The 19111-nt window shown below is 40.9% G+C and overlaps 1 protein-coding gene across 1 annotated transcript in view; it reads right to left on the bottom strand.

Moving 5' to 3' along the window:
• ddx54 (DEAD (Asp-Glu-Ala-Asp) box polypeptide 54) overlaps positions 1–19111 on the bottom strand; it is a 54760-nt gene that overhangs the window by 11494 nt on the left and 24155 nt on the right. The window contains exons 11-18 of the mRNA XM_070887738.1: positions 17257–17467; positions 14831–14965; positions 13220–13441; positions 6996–7069; positions 6701–6898; positions 5625–5764; positions 3786–3899; positions 810–911 (exon numbers count right to left, since the gene is read on the bottom strand). Of these exons, the coding sequence (XP_070743839.1) occupies positions 810–911; positions 3786–3899; positions 5625–5764; positions 6701–6898; positions 6996–7069; positions 13220–13441; positions 14831–14965; positions 17257–17467 (1196 nt within the window). The remainder of the gene's footprint in view (positions 1–809; positions 912–3785; positions 3900–5624; positions 5765–6700; positions 6899–6995; positions 7070–13219; positions 13442–14830; positions 14966–17256; positions 17468–19111) is intronic.

The following is a 19111-nucleotide window of genomic DNA, read 5'->3' as shown; positions in this document are numbered from 1 at the left end:
GACTTTTCTGTGCACAGCCTCCAATGCTTGAAAGTCTCCTTTGTATCCAGTTGACCAGAAGTGGACACAGTACTCAAGTTGTGGTCTTACTTTGGAACAGGAGTAGGCTAATCAGCCCGTTCCACTAATTAGCCCTAATTGATCTGTACCTCAATTCAATAGTCCTGCCTTAGTTACATATCCCTTAATAGCCTTCCCCAACAAAAATCTTTCAATCGCAATCTTGAAAATTTCAATTGATCCAGCATCCACAACCTTTTGGGGAGCGAGTTCCAGATTTCCACTACCCTTTGTGAGAAAAGTGGTTCTTGATTTCACTCCCAAATGGCCTGGCTTAGCTCTAATTTCATTACACCCCCTTGCTCTGGTTTCCTCACCAGAGGAAATAGTTCCTCAGTATCTACCCTAATGAATTATTTTAGTATTTCAAACACCTGAATTAGATCATCCCTCAACCTTTTAAACTCATGGGAATACAAGCCAAGTTTTAGGCAACCTGTCCTCAATAACCCTTTAGGATTTGGCATAATTCTGGCGAATCTCCCCTGTACCCCTTCCAAGGCCAATATTTCTTTCCTGAGGTTTGGTGCCCAAAACTGAATGCAGTACTCCAGATGGGGTCTGTCCAAAGCTCTGTACAACTAACTAATGCATCACCTCCTGATCAGAGCACTGGACAGTTTCACTCTCGTAAGTGAGGAGCTCAATACAACACACACAAAAATTATTTGATCTATTTCAGGTTTAGGTTAAAACAAGATCCAACAAAATGTAATAGTGAGTAAAATGAAACCCAATAAAAAGGATACATGTTTTTCTTGTAGGAAGCATTGATATATCTTCCACTTTCGGTCTTTATTTTCTTCTTTTCTTTGCCGGTGTCCCTGACAAATCGCTTTTTTTTGCGGTCCCTGCACAATATTTTAAAAAGTGAATTAAATTCCTAATGTAGGAGAGATTAGCAGCGACAGCACATTTTAAAACTGTAGTTAGAAATTCATGACAGGATTGACAGCTTCAATCTCGGCAGGCAAAAGGGAAGAACAGCTGGCTGAAACTGGTGTTGAGACCGCCATTAGACAACTATTCAGGCTGCAACACTGCAATTAATTCATTTGCTTCAAAGGTTGCTTGGAATAAGAAGTTTCCCATTGACAACTTTTTTTGAAAAATTGTTTGGTACAATAAAAATGTAAAAACCAAGGTGACAAGCACAATGGGAAAGGGGATGGGGAATGTTCTACTGGTTTACAGTATGTGAATTTTTAATGAAACAGCAGAATTGGTTTGAACAATGTTTGTGCAAATCTAAACTACGCAAGTTAGATTGTTTATAAAGGTCGATACAAAGTGGGGCATTTGCCATTAATTAAAAATGAAAGAAATCCACTCAGAATGGGACTAAGGGTCAGTATTCATCCCCCACCATAATTCAGCATTCTTCCCTTACTATTGGCAGATAAGCCTGAAAGATCAATAATGTAAAAGAACATTACACACACACAAACACACATTGGTGTGGACAAGAATACTTGAGAATGGAAGACAGATCATGTGCAAGAAAACCTAAGAAATTGTGATAGTTTACAACATACATAGGTAAATGCAAATCAGGGATTATTATAGGTTGATTTATCCAAAATATGGGCGGAACATTCCGAGGCCCCGTATGCCTCACTCGGTATGGTGGAAATAATAAATGAGTACTTTGCTTCAGTCTTCACCCTTGAAGATGATGCTCAAATATCAGAATTTAATTAATACTAATTTTGTTAGTAATATTAACATAGATAAACATACTGTTTTGGAAAGAATTAAGAACTTGAAAATAGATAGAGCAGCCGGGCTGGATAACATACACCCAAGGGTCCTCCGGGAGATGGGACATGTGCTGTGCCCCTGGCCTGTATTTTTAATAGCTCACTGCATTCTGGAATGGTTCCTACAGATCGGAAGGAGGCTAATGTATTCCCCATATTTAAAAAAGGTGACAAGATAGACTCGGATAACAATAGGCCCATTAGTTTAATATCCGTAATAGGCAAGATGCTTGAAGGAATCATGAGGGATGCAATATATGAATATTTGGGACATATTAGGGACACCCAACATGGCTTAATAAAAAAAGTCATTTCTTACAAATCTAATTGTATTTTTTGAAGAAGTTGGTGGATGAGGGAAGCTCAGTAGACATTGTCTACTTAGATTTCCAAAAAGCTTTTGATAAGGTACTGCATAAGATGCTTCTCTGTAAGATCTGAGCCTCTGGTATTAGTGGTAATATAATGAGTTGGATTCGGAACTGGCTGGCAGGACCGCAGACAAAAAGTAGTTACAGATGGATTTGGATTTGTTTGGAGACCGGTCACCAGTGGTGACCTGCAGGGATCAGTGTTGCGACCGTTGCTTTTTACTATTTTTATTAATGAGCTGGATTTAGGGATTGAAGGCACAATTTACAGATGATACCAAGATCTGTACGAGTGTTAGAACTGTAGAAGATGCTCATCTGCTTCAGGCAGATCTTAATGTGTTGGGAGATTGGGCTCAAGACTGGAAAATGATGTATAATTTAGATACGTGTTATGCATGTGGGTAGGGAAAATGCTCAACATTCATACACCCTTCAGGGAAAGGCATTAAAGATGGTGGAGATAGATAGAGATTTGGGCATTCTAATACATACATGCTTAAAGGTACATGAGCAATGCCGTGCAGCAATAGCTGGAGCAAATAGAGTGTTGAGGTGTATCCATAGGACAATTGAGTATAAGATGAGGTGTACTGTTTTGTCCTTCTACAAGACCTTAGTCAGGCCACAATTGGAAAACTGTGTCCAGTTTTGGTCTCCTCACATGGGTGATATTGAGGCTCTGGAAAGGATGCAGTTGAGGGCCACTAGACTAATTCCAAGTCTAAAGCATCGTAGTTATCAAGATAGTTTAAAAGAATTGGGACTCTATACCTTAGAGCAACATAGACTATGGGGGGATCTGATTGAGGTTTATAAGATAATGAAGGGAATAAACGGTGTTCCATCTGACAGTTTGTTTAAATTAAATAGGTCAGGCAGGACCAGGGGTCACAAATTTAAGTTGTATCGGGTTAAATCTAGGTTAGACGTCAGAAGGTGGATCTTTTCCCAGAGAATCGACGACCTCTGGAACAAGCTGCTGTTTTGTGTGGTGGATGCAGGGTTTGTTTCTGGCTGGGGTGGAGATTAAATTGACTTGGGTTTTTAAATGTTTTTTTGACTCTCCCAGGAGATCACATAGTTTTGGGTGGGGTGGAGTGGATATGTTGTGATACACAAGATATCGCAATTGTGTGGGACAGGCTCTATGGAGCAGATGGTCTTTACCTGTCCATCATTGTTTGTGCCATTGATGTGGTCTCAAATGCAGCAGAAGAACTTATCGGAAAATTATGGGTGCTTTTGCTTGCTATTTTCCATCCATTCACACAAATGGGAAGAATACAGTGATGAAAATACCGATGATCATCTGGCAAGCCACCCACCATGTGCATGTCCCCAACAGTGGTGCAGGACCTCAGAAAGCTCTGCCCTATACCTCGGATTAATTTGAGATTTCTCTATTGTACACTATACACTTGTATTATGGTATTGTATATTCCCTATTTATACCAACTTTGGTAGTTTGGCAAAAGAAGATTCTACTCACATTCCATCTATTCAAGGTCTATTTTGAACAGTGTCCAGTAGTAGGCATCCAGTAAACCAGCTAGGGGTTATGGTGTGAAAATATATTATAAATAATTCTTACCATTTCAGCATTTGTTTCTTCTTTTGCATATCTTCTGCTTCATCTCCCATCAAGTCTAACACTGCGCCAGACACCTGCTGTTCAAACGTGGTACCTTCCCCACTTAAACTTAATCTAGGCACAAATGAAATAAAAACATGGGTTTAAAAAATTCCTGGACAACTTCAATGAGATACACAATTGAAAATGTTGGTTTGAGAAGCAGAGCAATAAAGAAGGGACATCGCTACTGTGGATTCCATTTTCAGACAAGCAGCTATTACATATTACATACACATTTTCAAATTTGACTATCACATAGGGTCATTTAACTATGGACACCACTGCACCCTTACACTATCCAAAATATAACACGTGTTACATCGATTGTATAGCACAGAAGCAGGCAATTCGGCCTAATTGGTCTATGCCGCCGTTTATACTCCACACAAACCACCTCCCACTCTCCTTCACTTAACCTGATGGTATGGAGAAGTGTGGATCAATGCCAAAACCTCCATGGACACCAACAAATGACCCAAAAAAAAAACAGGTCATAGAATGATACAGCACAGGAGGTCATTCAGCCCATTGTGCTCTTTAAAAAGAGCTATCCAATTATTTCCACTCCCGTGCTCTTTCCCCATAGCCCTGCAACTTTTTTTTCCCCTTCAAGTATTTATCCAATTCATCTTTGAAAGTTACTACTGAATCTGCTTCCACTTAAATTTCTAACACATTCCAGCTTCTAACATCAACTATTCAATTGTTCCACCACTAATCATGCAGTAGCTCAACTTAATCCAAAAGACAAATGAAATGACTATTGACAATGTTTTTGTTAGTAGCAGCAGAATTAGATACAGGTTTGCTGATGATACAAAGCTAGGTATAAGTTGTGAGGAGGATGCAAAGAGGCTTCAAGGGGATATAGACAGGCTAAGTAAGTGGGCAAGAACATGGCAAATGAAATATAATGTGGAGAAATGTGGAAGTTATCCACTTTAGTAGGAAAAATAGAAAAGCAGAGTATTTTTTAAATGGTGAGAGATTGGGAAATGTTGGGTGTTCAGAGGGATCAGTGTGTCCTTGTGCATGAATCATTGAAAGTTAACATGCAGGTACAGCAAGCAATTAAGAAAGCAAATTGGCCTTTATTACAAGGATTTGAGTGCAAGAGTAAAGACATCTTACTGCAATTATATAGGGCTCTGATGAGACCGCACCTGGAGTATTGTGTACAGTTTTGGTCTCCTTACCCTTGAGGGAGTGCAATGAAGGTTCACCAGACTGATTCCTGGGATTGGGGGGGGGAGGGGATTGTCCTATGAGGAGAGACTGAGTAGTCTTGGCCTATATTCTCTAGAGTTTAGAAGAATGAGAGGTGATCTAATTGAAACATACAAAATTCTTACAGGGCTTGACAGGGTAGATGCAGGGAGGATATTTCCTCTGGCTGAGGAGTCTGGAACCAGGGGTCACAGTCTTAGAATAAGGGGTCAGCCATTTAGGACTGAAATGAAGATAAACTTATTCACAGAGGGTGGTGAATCTCTGGAATTCTCTACCCCTTAGGGCTGCGAAGGCTGAGTCTTTGAGTATATTCAAAACAGAGATCGATAGAGTTTTGGATATTAAGGGAATCAAGGGGATAAGTGCAGGAAAGTGGAGTTGAGGTCGAAGATCAGCCATGATCTCATTGAATGGCGGAGCAGGCTCGAGGGGCCGAAAGGCCTACTCCTGTCCTAATTTTTATGTTCTTACGAAACACAGTAAGCCAGCAATTAATAAAAGCAGTAGACTATTCCAGCTAAAAAAAGTTCCTAGAATTACAGGTTAAAGAGGCTTATAAGTAGTTACCCTCTTTCAGAATTGAAATCTTTTGGTTGATAGGGGATGTAAAATTCCTCATCCCTCCCACACTCTTTCTTCTTTTTGGGAAGTTGATCAGTGGGTTGTTTATTCTTCCTCTTTCTCCCCATAACTTCAGAGAACACAGTCTGTCAATATAAAATACAAGATCAATTAACAATGAAGAATAAAATATCGGGGGAGGGGGAATGGGGAAGCGAGGGGAAAAAAATCAGGGAGGAGGCAAACTTGAAAGACACTCTCCAGACATAAATTACATCACAAGAAGAAGATGCATTAAGTGACGCATTGCCATCTTTCATACAACTGCCAACACTACCTTGGAAATGCCACACTAAATATTTTCCATAGATTAAGATTAAAGCCATGCAAAAACAGTCTTTGTTATAGTCTACTTCAGCATAGTAGACATCATCCCTAAAAGTGGAATGTGCAGACAGCTTCTAAAAAGAAACTGTGACTTCTCACCATGTCTCGAAAACAAAATAGTAAAGCGGGAAATTATCTTTTCACATCAAATACAAAAGTATGAGAATATGCTTCATCTGGATTTTTCTGCCCATAGCATGATAAAGATGACGTTTTGGATCTTCAGATATTTACATCTCAGGCGCTAAGCCTGGGGAAAGCATAAACTTTTAGAATTACTAGTTAAACTTAACCACAGCCACGGTAATCATAAGTCAACTCCTCCCCCACCCCCACAAAATGTGGCTCAGATGTCAAGTCCTATGCGACAAGTTATAGCATAGAGTCAAAGAAAGCAGGAAGGTTAGGGTTAGGGTTCAATCTCCTGTATGTCCTGAGTTAGCTGATCTAAATATGGTGGTAGTTGGGGCACAATTGGCTGTAACATCCAAAAATAAAAGTGGATTTTTTTTTTTTTAAACTGCTCATCATCACTATCCTTCCTGCTGAAGGACACACTTCAAGTGAAGACAGAAATCAGGCTAAGCTGTGATGGTCCCCATGGTCAATAAGCCTATTACCAGCTGTTGTCCATCTCTTAAATTTGAGGTGAATAATTCCATGTTTACTCCACCCGCAAGAAATAACTACTTAACCTCAATGTTTTCATCATCAGACTCCTGTCCAGCAGGGGGATCTGCTTCCATTGGCTTTGGCATGTTCCTGGGGGCATCCGCTTGCTTTTCTTGCTTCAACCTTTGAAACTTGTTTATAACCTGTCTCTGCTTATTTCGTGTCACCCTCATGATTTCACTTGCTGTGGTTTTGTTTGTAGAATTGACTTCAAAAATAGTCTGTAATAAGTTAGAAAGAAAGTGTAACTCATGGCTTAAAAGCACTCTCATGAGATGGATTAAAGACACTTGTACACAAAGGAACGAATTTACTTACAGATTTTGCTTTATAGTTTTTGATACTGTTAATAACCTTTAATCTTTGAAGTTCTGTATCTTCTAGGCCAATTCCTTAAAAGCACAAATACACACAAGCTTCTAGTTTTATTACATCAAAATTTCATTGCAGCACATATACCTAAAACACGACCATTGATATCTTGTTAAAAAATATATTTTACTGAAAAAATAAAAGTTACAACCCTGTCCTCCAGGAAGCTGTCTGTTGTCGGTAGGTTCTCAAGCACTTGGGACATGGTGCAAAGGCCAAATTGAATTTGTTAATAAGCAGGGTGACTCAGTCCTTTCTCTTTTTCGCATGGGTTAATGTCCAGGGACAAAAGCTCCAAAAATTATTTTGTAACTTTTCAGCCTCTACTACCTCATCTTTGTAGCAATAGTCTGAAGCCTCTTCTGAGGCTTGGTACTCACTACTCATCTCTTTCCAGCACAATATTAAATACCTGCAATGATGAATAAGAGACTGGATGGCACGTTAAGACCAAGGTTGGAATAAAACATCGGCTGGTCGGGATTTTTAAAAAGAGTAAAATCAATAAAACATTTCTTTGGCCCTTGAATGTATAAACAGCATGTTGAGAATGGGAACTCAATGGGATAGACATAACTGATGTAGCTACACCCTGGCATGGTGTATTTAAGTGCTCCAACATGCTGCTATAATCAATTTTTATAACAGCTGAAGTAGGTTTAAATGAATAATTTGTACAAAGATAAAACCCAAATTAAATCTTCAATTTGCTGTAACATCACTGTAATGTTGAAAAAGTGGAAGTATATTTTAGTTCAACATTATTGCCCACATGAACATACATTATATATACATCCATGGGGAAGTCTGCTGATTCAGCATGTTTTTTAAAAAAAATCAAACATTTTAGTTTTGCACTTCAGTTTGGGGCTGATTTTTTGGAAATTCTCTAGAGAGTGACTTTAGTTTTCCAATGTTCTGCTTTATAGTTCTCTAGACCAGTGATGGTCACTTAGTATCTGAAAAGCAAGAAGCTGAGACCTGAATAGTCACACATTTAAAATTTGAAAAGCATCAGGAGTTAAGAATCAGAAGGCAATATGTAATGTGTGATAGAAAAAGAAAATCAGTATTGTGTGCGCTAAATTAGTTTGTTAAGTGTGCATTTGACCCAGGGCAAATGTCATGGTACATTCCATCAATTAAATATTTTAGGCATTAAAGATGTTTGTACTATCTGCTGATGCAGAGTGGTCTGCACAGAGTGGTGTTAAATGGAATGCTTCTAAACAGATTTCTAAAGTTGGGAATTTGGAGCAGAGGGGATGGAAGAGAGAGCGAGAGGAGCGGCCGGAGATAAAGGGAGGCCCGAGAGCCCGGAGTTAGGGGGCGAGGCGAAAATGAAGCCCAAAGTGATGCCAGCATAAGGGAAGGAGCTGAAATGGAAAAAGAAAAATTGGTGAGCAGCTAGCGGTTGTTTTTTCTTAAATCTTGAGTTTATTTCTGTTGTTAGTTAATAGTTTATTAAATAAAAGCATGGCAGGGCACCTCAGTTCCGTGGAATACACATCTTGTGTCATGTGGGAATTCCAGGACGTTTCCCATGTCCTGGACATCCACATGTGCAGAAAATGTCATCAGCTGGAGGAGCTCGAGCTCCAGGTTTCAGAGCTGAAGCAGCAGCTGGCGTCACTGCAGTGCATCCATGAGGCTGAGAGCTACATGGATAGCACGTTTCAGGTGGTGGTCACCCCGCAGCGTAAGAGTGTGCAGGCAGAGAGGGAATGGGTGACCGCCAGACAGACAATGAGGACCAGGCAGGTAATGCAGGAGTCCTGACTGTATCTCACTTTCGAAGAGTACTGAATACAGGTCGTCTGGGGAGTACAGCCAAAGCCAAATCCATGGCACCACGGGTGACTCAGCTGTACAAGGGAAGGGAGGAAGATCGGGAAAGCAATAGTGAAAGGGGATTCAATAGTTAGGGGGACAGACAGGCGTTTCTAACGTGATTCCAGAATGGAATGTTGTCTCCCTGGTGCCAGTCAAGGATGTCACTAAGACATTCTGAGGACGAACAGCCAGAGGTCATGGTCCATATCGGTATCAATGACATAAGTAGAAAGAGGGATGAGGTCCTGCAGGGAGATTTTAGGGAGCTAGGAAAGATATTAAAAGCAGGACCTCAAGGTATTAATCTCCACATTACTCCCGGTGCCACGAGCTCATCATCATAGGCAGTCCCTCGAATTGAGGATGTCTTGCTTCCACGTCAAAAAGTTCACAGGTGTTTCAATGAAGGACCTAAAATTCCAGATCCCGAACTAAATCTTGAAAGGTGGAAGATGCCTATGCATGGATTTTTTTTTTTTAAACATGGGGTGGTCGTTGCACACCAGCCACCACCACGAGATAGAGAGTATAGAAATAGGAGGATAAAGCAGATGAACGCGTGGCTGAAGAGATGGTGCAGGTGGGAAGGCTTTAGATTCCTGGGACATTGGGACCAGTTCTGGGGGAGGTGGGACCTTTGCAGACCGGACAGGTTGCACCTCAACAAAGCCGGGACCAATGTCCTCGCTGGGGGGGGGGTTGCGAGTGCTGTTGGGAAGGGCTTAAACTAATTTGGCAGAGGGATGGGCCCCTGGATGTACAATTAGAAAGGAGAAACAAGGTGCACAAACGATTGAGAGAGAGAGATAGCATTAGGGTAAGAAATAGTATATAATTAGGTGGGGTCAGACTAAGAGACAATACAAGAAGGTCGAAGATAGGTTTACAGTGCATGTGTGTAAACGTACAATGCGTGTTTGGTGAGCTGCAGGCACAAATAGCCACATGATGTCGTGGTGATAACGGAGTTTGGCTCAAAAAAGGGCAGGATTGGGTACTAAATATTCTAGATATAAGGTGTTCAGGAAAGATACGTAGGAAAGATAGGAGATGGGAGGCAGCATTGATTAATTAAGGAAAATATTACAGTGCTGGAGAGAGAGGATGTCCTGGAGGGGTCAAGGACAGAATCTATTTGGTTAAGAGTTAAGGAACAATAGAGGTGCCATTACACTACTAGGTGTATTCTATAGGCCGCCAACTTGTGGGAAGGATATGGAGGAGCAAATTTGCAGGGAAATTACAGAGAATTGCAAGAACTATAGAGTAGTGATAATGGGGGACTTCAATTATCCTACTATAGACTGGGATAGTAATAGTGTAAAGGGCAGACGGTGGAAGAGTTTCTGGAGTGTGTTCAGGAGAACTTTCTTGATCAGTATGTTTCCAGCCCAATGAGGAAAGAGGCATTGCTGGATCCGGTTCTGGGGAATTAGGTGGGTCAAGCAGAGCAAGTGTCAATAGGGGAACATTTAGGGAACAGTGATCATAGTATCATAAGGTTTAGATTGGCTATGGAAAAGGACAAGGAACAATCTAGAGTAAAAATACTTAATTGGAGGACAGCCAATTTCAGTGGGTTGAGAACAGATCTGGCCTGGATAAATTGGAATCAAAACTGTAATTGAACAATGGGCTCCCTTTAAAGAGGAGAAGGTTTGGGTACAGTCAAGGTACATGCCATGAGGGGGAACGGTAGGGCACCAAAGCCAGAGCTCCCTGGATGACAAAAGAGAGAATAATATGAAACAGATGTCAGGTTGAGAATACAAGTGAGAACTTGGCTGAATATAGTAAGTTCAGAGGGGAAGTGAAAAAGGAAATAAGAGGAGCAAAGAGAGAGTATGAGAATAACATAGGAACATAGAAAATAGGTGCAGGAGTAGGCCATTCGGCCCTTCTAGCCTGCACCGCTATTCAATGAGTTCATGGCTGAACATGCAACTTCAGTACCCCATTCCTGCTTTCTCACCATACCCCTTGATCCCCCTAGTAGTAAGGACTTCATCTAACTCCTTTTTGAATATATTTAGTGAATTGGCCTCAACAACTTTCTGTGGTAGAGAATTCCACAGGTTCACCACTCTCTGGGTGAAGAAATTCCTCCTCATCTCGGTCCTAAATGGCTTACCCCTTATCCTTAGACTGTGTCCCCTGGTTCTGGACTTCCCCAACATTGGGAACATTCTTCCTGCATCTAACCTGTCTAACCCCGTCAGAATTTTAAACGTTTCTATAAGGTCCCCTCTCATTCTTCTGAACTCCAGTGAATACAAGCCCAGTTGATCAGTCTTTCTTGATAGGTCAGTCCCGCCATCCCGGGAGTGGCAGCCAACATAAAAAGAAATCCAGAAGTCTTCTATAGGCATATAAATAGTAAATGGGTAGTAAGAGGATGGGTGTGGCCGATTAGGAACCAGAAAGGAGACCTCACGTGGAGGCAAAGGGCATGGCTGAGGTAACTAAATGAATACTTTGTATCTGTCTTTACTAAGTAAGAAGATGCTGCCAAAGCCAGTGAAAGAGGAGGTAGTGGAGATACTGGATGGAATAAAAATTAATAAAGAGACACTAGAAAGGCTGGCAGTACTTAAGTAGGTAAGTCACCAGGACTGGATGGGATGCGTCAGAGGATGCTGAGGGAGGCAAGGGTGGAAATTGCAGAGGTACTGGCCATAATCGTCCAATCCTCCTTAGAGACGGGGTGGTGCCAGAGGACTGGAGAATTGCAAATGTTACACCTTTGTTCAAAAAAGGGTGCAAGGATAAACCCAGCAACTACAGACCAGTCAGTTTAATCTCTGTAGTAGGGCAACTTTTAGAAACAATAATCTGGGACAACATTAACAGTCACTTGGACAAGTGTGGATTAATTAAGGAAAGCCAGCATGGATTTGTCAAAGGCAAATCATGTTAAAAAAAACTCAATCAAGTTAGATAATGAGGTAACAGAGAGGTTTGAAGAGGGCAATGCAGTTGACGTGGTGTACATTGACTTCCAAAAAGTGTTTGATAAAGTGCCACATAATAGGCTTGCCAGTAAAGTTGAAGGCCATGAATAAAGGGACAGGGGCAGCATGGATACAAAATTGGCTTGTGACAAGAAACAGAGAGTAGTGGTAAACGGTTGTTTTTTGGACTGGAGGAAGACGAAGTGGTGTTCCCCAGGCGTTGGTTCTATGACCACTGCTTTTCTTGATATATATTAATGATTTGGACTTGGGTGTACAAGGCACAATTTAAAAATTTGCAGATGACACAAAACTTGGGGAGTATAGTGAACAGTGAGGAGAATAATGACAGACTTCAAGAGGACATAGACTGGCTGGTGGAATGGGCGGACACGTGGCAGATGAAATTTCGAAGTGATACATTTTGGTAGGAAGAACGAGGAGAGGCAATATAAACTAAAGGGTACAATTCTAAAGGGGGTGCATGAACAGAGAGATCTGGGGGTATATGTGCACAAATCATTGAAAGTGGCAGGGCAGGTTGAGAAAGCGGTTAAAAAAGCAGACGGGATCCTGGGCTTCTTAAATAGAGGCATAGAGTAAAACTGCAAGGAAGTTATGATGAAGCGCTATAAAACACTGGTTCGGCCTCAGCTGGAGTATTGTGTCCAATTCTGGGTACCGCACTTTGGGAAGGCTGTGAAGGCCTTAGAGGATGTAGAAAAGATTTACAAGAACAGTTCCAGGGATGAGGGACTTCGGTTATATGGACAGACTGGAGAAGCTGGGGTTATTCTCCATAAAGCAGAGAAGGTTGAGGAGATTTGATAGAAGTGTTCAAAATCATGAAAGATCTAGACAGAGTAGACAGAGAACCAAAGTCGACATGAGGAAAAACTTTTTTTTATGCATCGAGTGGTTATGATGTAGAATGCATTGCCTGAAAGGGTGGTGGAGGGGAGGCAGATTCGATCATGGTTATCAAAAGGGAATTAGATAAGTACCTGAAGGAAAAACATTTGCATGGCTACGGGGAAATGGCACGGGAATGGAATTAGCTGAAGTGCTCTTGGAGCACCAGCACAGGCTTGACGGGCTGAATTACCTCCTTCTGTGCTGTAAACATTCTATGATTTATGATTCTAGGAGTGGCTTGCTACCATCTTAAAAAAAATCCACAAAATACACTTTCAACTGCCCAAGATTCAACATATTTCATTCCTTCAGTCTAACTTTATTCCTACTGTAAAACATAATTTTTTTTCAAAAAGGTTACAAACTTACAAAGTGCAAGTATTTTGTGATTATAGTAGTCCCCCAATATAACTATATCACCATAAAGTGACCAGCTGTCAATTTTAAGTCTTAAATATATGTTTAACTTACCAAATAATGAATGAATGCCCACTGTCGAAAAGTCCATCTCTCTAACTCTTTTTACTGATTCTGGAGAAGGATTAGGCCTCGACTTCAGATACTGCATGTAAGCATTCTCTGATACTCTTTTCAGATTCTGAAGATCCAGTGAAGCTTTATGGTCTGCTATAAGTAATGATTCCTCATCATCTATAATACTCTGGGGAACCGCGCCATATGTTCCATCAGTATCTGAATGTGCCAAGAGATTTAAAAATTTAGTCTATGTCAGAATGAGACACAATTTGCTTAGCGAGAGTCCACAGTGATGCCTGCTGCAATGTTGTCATTATAGTTCCTTCCCTCCGATTAGTTTGTGTCTAACAATGTCTCATTACACTTGTTCCACTGGAAACTAATGTTTAGTCAATGGTAAGCTTTTATTGTAAGGTTTAGACTTTAAAAAATAAACAGAACTTTATGGAATTGGAATTTTTGATTCAGTTTGTCTAGCTTTAAGCTCAAATGTAGGAGACAACGGGGTATAAATTCCGACGTCCCGGGCCCTTATGAAGTTTTTACGGACCCGGGAAGGCATCGGAAAAGCCGGTTTTCAGCGCACAATGCGCATGCGCTGAAAACCGGCTTTTCCGATCTATCAGGCTGGAGCTTGACAAATCGTAGACATATCGGGAGCGAGGAGGACATATCGGGAGCGAGGACATTTCTTGGGCAAGATTGCGGGATTATGTCCTCAAAAATCTTGCGCCTGAAAAAGCAGGCGCATAGCCTACTTTTACAGATGCAAGTGTTTTAAAACATACAAAAACACGATAAAATTAAATTATAAACACATATTTTATTGTTAAAAACCCTCCCCACGACGGTAAGTTTATTTTTAACCATAATTTTAAAACCTTTTTTTTTTAAATCGGGAAAATATTTTATTTTTATAAGACATAATAACTTTAATTTCAATTCATTTTAAATGTGTGTGGTCTGTTTTTTATTTTTTATTATTTTGTGTCTTTGGTTTTATTCCCATTAATAGCACTGAGAACTCGTAGATACGCGCGTCTCAGTGCTATTAATGGGAACCTGTGAAATACTTACCTGATTGGCTGAGCAGTCACACGTGACTGCATCTTCTGCGTGGGACTGGAGCGCGCTTCGCAGCACGGGAAGAGAAGCCTCCCCACCGGAATCCCGAGACCACCAGGTACTTTCGTTAAAAAATATCCAGTGGGAAGACCCTCAGAGGAATTTCTGGGCCATTAAGTTGATATCACAAGTTCTGGACTAAGTGAGCAGAAATAGTCTTACCCATGGCTCAATATTTTACAGAAGACATACTTAAGTTTTCTATTGAAATTAGATTAGCTGAATCGGTACTTGAAAGACTTGGATGTGCATTTTATAATGTAAGTCCAAGTAAAATTGATGAATGCGTTTTTCTTTTTTCAGTTGCAGTTTGAAATAAAAGTAGATTAAATAATTTATGAACGTCTAAATTTTAGTTTCTGTAAAAGTCATGATGAAAATTATAAACAAAGTAAAATATTACAACCTGGTGGATTCACGAGACTATTAAAAATAAGCAGAACAAACTTTATAACATGCCTAAAACACATGAACAATTACCTTCAGGATTCTCATCCTGGCTTACAAATTTGAGGGGTCGTCCAAGGAATAAATGTAGATCATAAACATATGGAATTTCATCCAGGGCTACCAATGAGTAAGCAGTGCCACTTCTGCCAGCTCTGGCTACTCGACCTGGTTCACAATTAGCAACATGTCAGCCATTACTTTACAAACAACATTGTTATTTTATCTTAAAGATATGCTCCAATTAATAGAAAATGTAATATACAATAATAATTTAAATCTATAAAATCTACGTGCACAAAAGCCAGCGTGTTTACCAGTATATATTGATGTTGTAATAAACTTCCAAATTCTGAATCCTTTAAAATTAGAAACCTCTCAGAAGTTCAAACTACAATTTAATGAGTTATGTACAGGTCATATCTTCCACTTCCACCACAATTATACAAGCCGAACCCTGTCTTCAACCAGCATTCGCAAACATCTTTCCAGCAAGGGTCAATGAAGAACAATTAAGAGTGTGATACCTGGCTGACAGTCCACCCTCCATATTCTTGAGGTCCCGAACTCACGCCTCTCCTGAGCCCCGATCAAGTCGTTCCTGATGTACCTACCCGCGCTCCAATCAGTGACCTGGATTTTGGTGATGTCCAATCCAATCGCCCTCTTCACAGCCGTTGCTCTCCTGCACCAGTACGTGCTGTACCTTGAAGTGGTATGCTCCATGCTGCTCCTTTAAGGCCCCAGTTCGGAGTTCGGGGCCCAGAAGAGGCAAGGGTCCATGGGCAGCACGGGCTAGCCCACACTGCGATATGTGTGCGCACTAGGTCCGTGCAGCAGAAGTCTCCAGTCATCTTGATTAATCCTTGCCACTGGACCAAGACCTAGCTCTGTCAAGCCCGTGTCGTGGCTGGTGTGCACCGGCACCACATATTAAAAAAATCCACGCACAGGCATCTTCCACCCTTCAACATGTAGTTCGGGACCTGGAATATTAGGTGCTTCATTGAAACACGTGAACTCATCCCTTTTGGGCGTGGAAGCAAGTCATCCTCGATACGAGGAACCGCCTATGATCATGACATGCTGTAACAATTCTTTCCCCCAGTAACTCATTATATACTGGCAAACATACCTTTGAGTACAGCATGCAGAGTTTATGGCAAACTGACATAAAATATGCATTTAAAATATTCACAATATTCGTTTCAGTCACTTCAATGATTTATTTTATAAAGGCTATTTAGGAAAAACATTTACTGTAACGTGCAGAACACAATCACTACTCAAAGGCTTAAAAAGTTTTAAATTCAAAGAAAATTTGAAACACTCTAGGCAAGATTACTTGATATTCCATAAAATCCAAGATTAAAATCAAAGTTAAAATGGAATGAATCAGAAAAGAATTGCAGAGATGGAACTTAATACAGAGAAGTGTGAGGTGATGCATTTTAGCAGAAGGGTTCGGGAGAGGTAATATAGACTTAATGACACAGTTCTAAGTGGTGTGCAGGGAGAGAGGGACTTGGGGGCTTCATGAGCATAGATCTTTGAAGGTGGCAGGACATATTGAGTAGTTATCAAAGCAGATGGGATCCTGGGCTTCATAAATAGAGGTATTGAGTACAAAAGCAGGGAAGTTATGCTGAACCTTTGTAAAACTCTGGTGGAGTATTGCATCCAGTTCTGGTCACCACACTTTAGGAAGGTTATGAAGGTCCTTGAGAGGGTGCAAATGAGATTTGCCAGAATGGTTCCAGAGATGAGGGATTTCAGCTACAAGTTTAGGTTGGAGAAGCTGGGGTTGTTCTCCTTGAGCAAAGGAGGTTGAAGGAAGATTTGATAGAGGTGTACAAGATTTTGACAGGTTTTGATAAGGTAGACGAAGAAAAGCTGTTCCCAGTAGCTGATGGTACAAGGACTAGGGGACACAAATTTAAGGTTTTGGGCAAGAGATGCAGGGGTGATGTGAGGAAGAACTTTCTTTACGCAGCGAGTGGTAATGACCTGGAACTCGCTACCTACGAGGGTGGTGAAAGCAGAGACGATGAATGATTTCAAAAGGAAAAATTGGATAGGCACTTGAGGAAAGTAAACTTGCAGGGCTACGGGGATAGAGCGGGGGAATGGGACTGACTGGATTGCTCTACAGAGAGCTGGCATGGACTCGAGGGGCCGAATAGCCTCCTTCTGTGCCGTAATGGCTATGATATTCAAGGAGTATTTTTCCAAAAATCCAATACGACTTTTGGCACCAATATCTGTCCCTCCAGATTTATCAGCACAAAGATTACATTTATGAAAAAGGACAGAAAGAGACCAGCTGATCCATCAAGATGGCCCTAATTTGCACGGCGTAACCTGCTCACACACCATTAAACCCAACTGACCTCTCCCTCCACCCCAACAGCATTTCAAGTCAATTCTCTCAGGTTTGAAAATGTTAATTATTTGCTTACCAACTCTATGCAAGAAAAGCTTGGCTTTGGATGGAAAATTGTAGTTTATGACATTATCCAACATGGGAATATCAATACCACGAGCTGCGACATCAGTGACAATCATCACCATACACTTTCTGTGAACAAATTTCCCAATGTTGATTTTTCTTGCTGTTTGGTCTAGAGCACTGTACGTGTGCGAACACTCAATGCCCTGTTTGGTGATTAGCTGGTAGAAGCAAAAGTAATACAAGAAAGTGCAGTGTTAGGATAATGCTTTCCTATATAAAAAAAACGATTACATGCTGGAAATAAGCGATCAACGACAAACAGACCTTTCAAAGTACACTCAGGCTATTTCTGATTTATAATGCATAATCTTTACATAATAATGTTCGATTCATGATTGCTAGGGAAGCAAGTGCTGATGGGTGAAAACATGCTTTTACCCCCATTTTACAAAAAAGTAATAGGGCTGCAGCTATGTTGCCACTTCTGTGTCAATGTAAAGCAGCTTCAGATCTGCATAAAAGTGAAAGTATAATTTAAGTGCAAGGTCCCAATCAGACACCCACACATACTAAAGCCAAGTGATGAGAGTGATATCCAGGGGGCCTCCTCACAGCACTTGGGCATTGTACTAAGAGGAATAAAACCCCAATTCAATGTGAAGATAGCATTAAAAACTGCTTGTAATCCAGCGAATCCATGGACAATGTATTGAGTCTTTTTAATGTAATGAGAAAGGGGCATAGTGTGAATTGCAGCCAGGGATAACCCTGATCTTGTCAGCTACACTTCACACACTGTGGCTACCAGCCTCAGACTTGTAGTCTAGTACAGCTACAGCCTGAAACTCAAGATTGTGGGATCACTGATCAAATGCAATGCAGGCTTCTCAATGGTGAGTCAACTACAACCACAAAATAACACCAAATACAATCACCAGAATGATATTTCCTGTAGTATATACCCTTTGATGCAGAGCGCAATTCTGTAAAATACTATAGGTGTAGCCTTACTAAGACAACAGCTTTTGTTTTGAGAACACACAAATTTATAAAAATATATTGATAATCGGCACCAATGAATTGGAGGCACAATAATTATACTGGGTAAAAGCCCTTAAGCATGAGGTGTTTTAGGTCGCAGTGTGGTGTCAGACATTAATTACATCCTTCGCATAGTCAACATCACAATTTCCCCAGCTATTCCCCTCAGACCTATTCTAGTGGAGGAAAGGAATGCAATTATGTTTTATTCTCCCAGAGTTTACTTGGCAGAAAAATTGTCCATTTTGAAATTTAACATGGTTATAGTACTCAAAGGGCTGGTTTAAAAAAAATCAGGGAGGGGGAGGCTATGTTCCAGGAGGCAGTCACACCCCTTAGATTAACTAATTCAAATTTGGTCCGTGGTCAGGGACAGGAGGGTGTGACTACAAGTGAGGAAGTATGAAACATAGAAAAATAGGTGCAGGAGTAGGCCATTCGGCCCTTCGAGCCTGCACTACCATTCAATAAGATCATGGCTGATCATTCCCTCAGTACCCCTTTCCTGCTTTCTCTCCATACCCCTTGATCCCCTCAGCCGTAAGGGTCATATCTAACTCCCTCTTGAATACATCCAATGAACTGGCATCAACAACTCTCTGCGGCAGGGAATTCCACAGGTTAACAACTCTGAGTGAAAAAGTTTCTCCTCATCTCAGTCCTAAATGGCCTACCCCTTATCCTAAGAGTGTGTCCCCTGATTCTGGACTTCCCCAACATCAAGAACATTCTTCTCGCATCTAACCTGAGCAGTCCCGTCGGAATCTTATATGTTTCTATGAGATAATATGGGGATCCAGGAGGTAGTGATGGAGGAGTCT

Source organism: Pristiophorus japonicus, chromosome 8, assembly GCF_044704955.1.
Source record: "Pristiophorus japonicus isolate sPriJap1 chromosome 8, sPriJap1.hap1, whole genome shotgun sequence".
NCBI lineage: Eukaryota > Metazoa > Chordata > Chondrichthyes > Pristiophoridae > Pristiophorus > Pristiophorus japonicus.
Note: the sequence above shows the minus strand (reverse complement) of the source record. Positions and strands in the feature narration are given on the sequence as shown.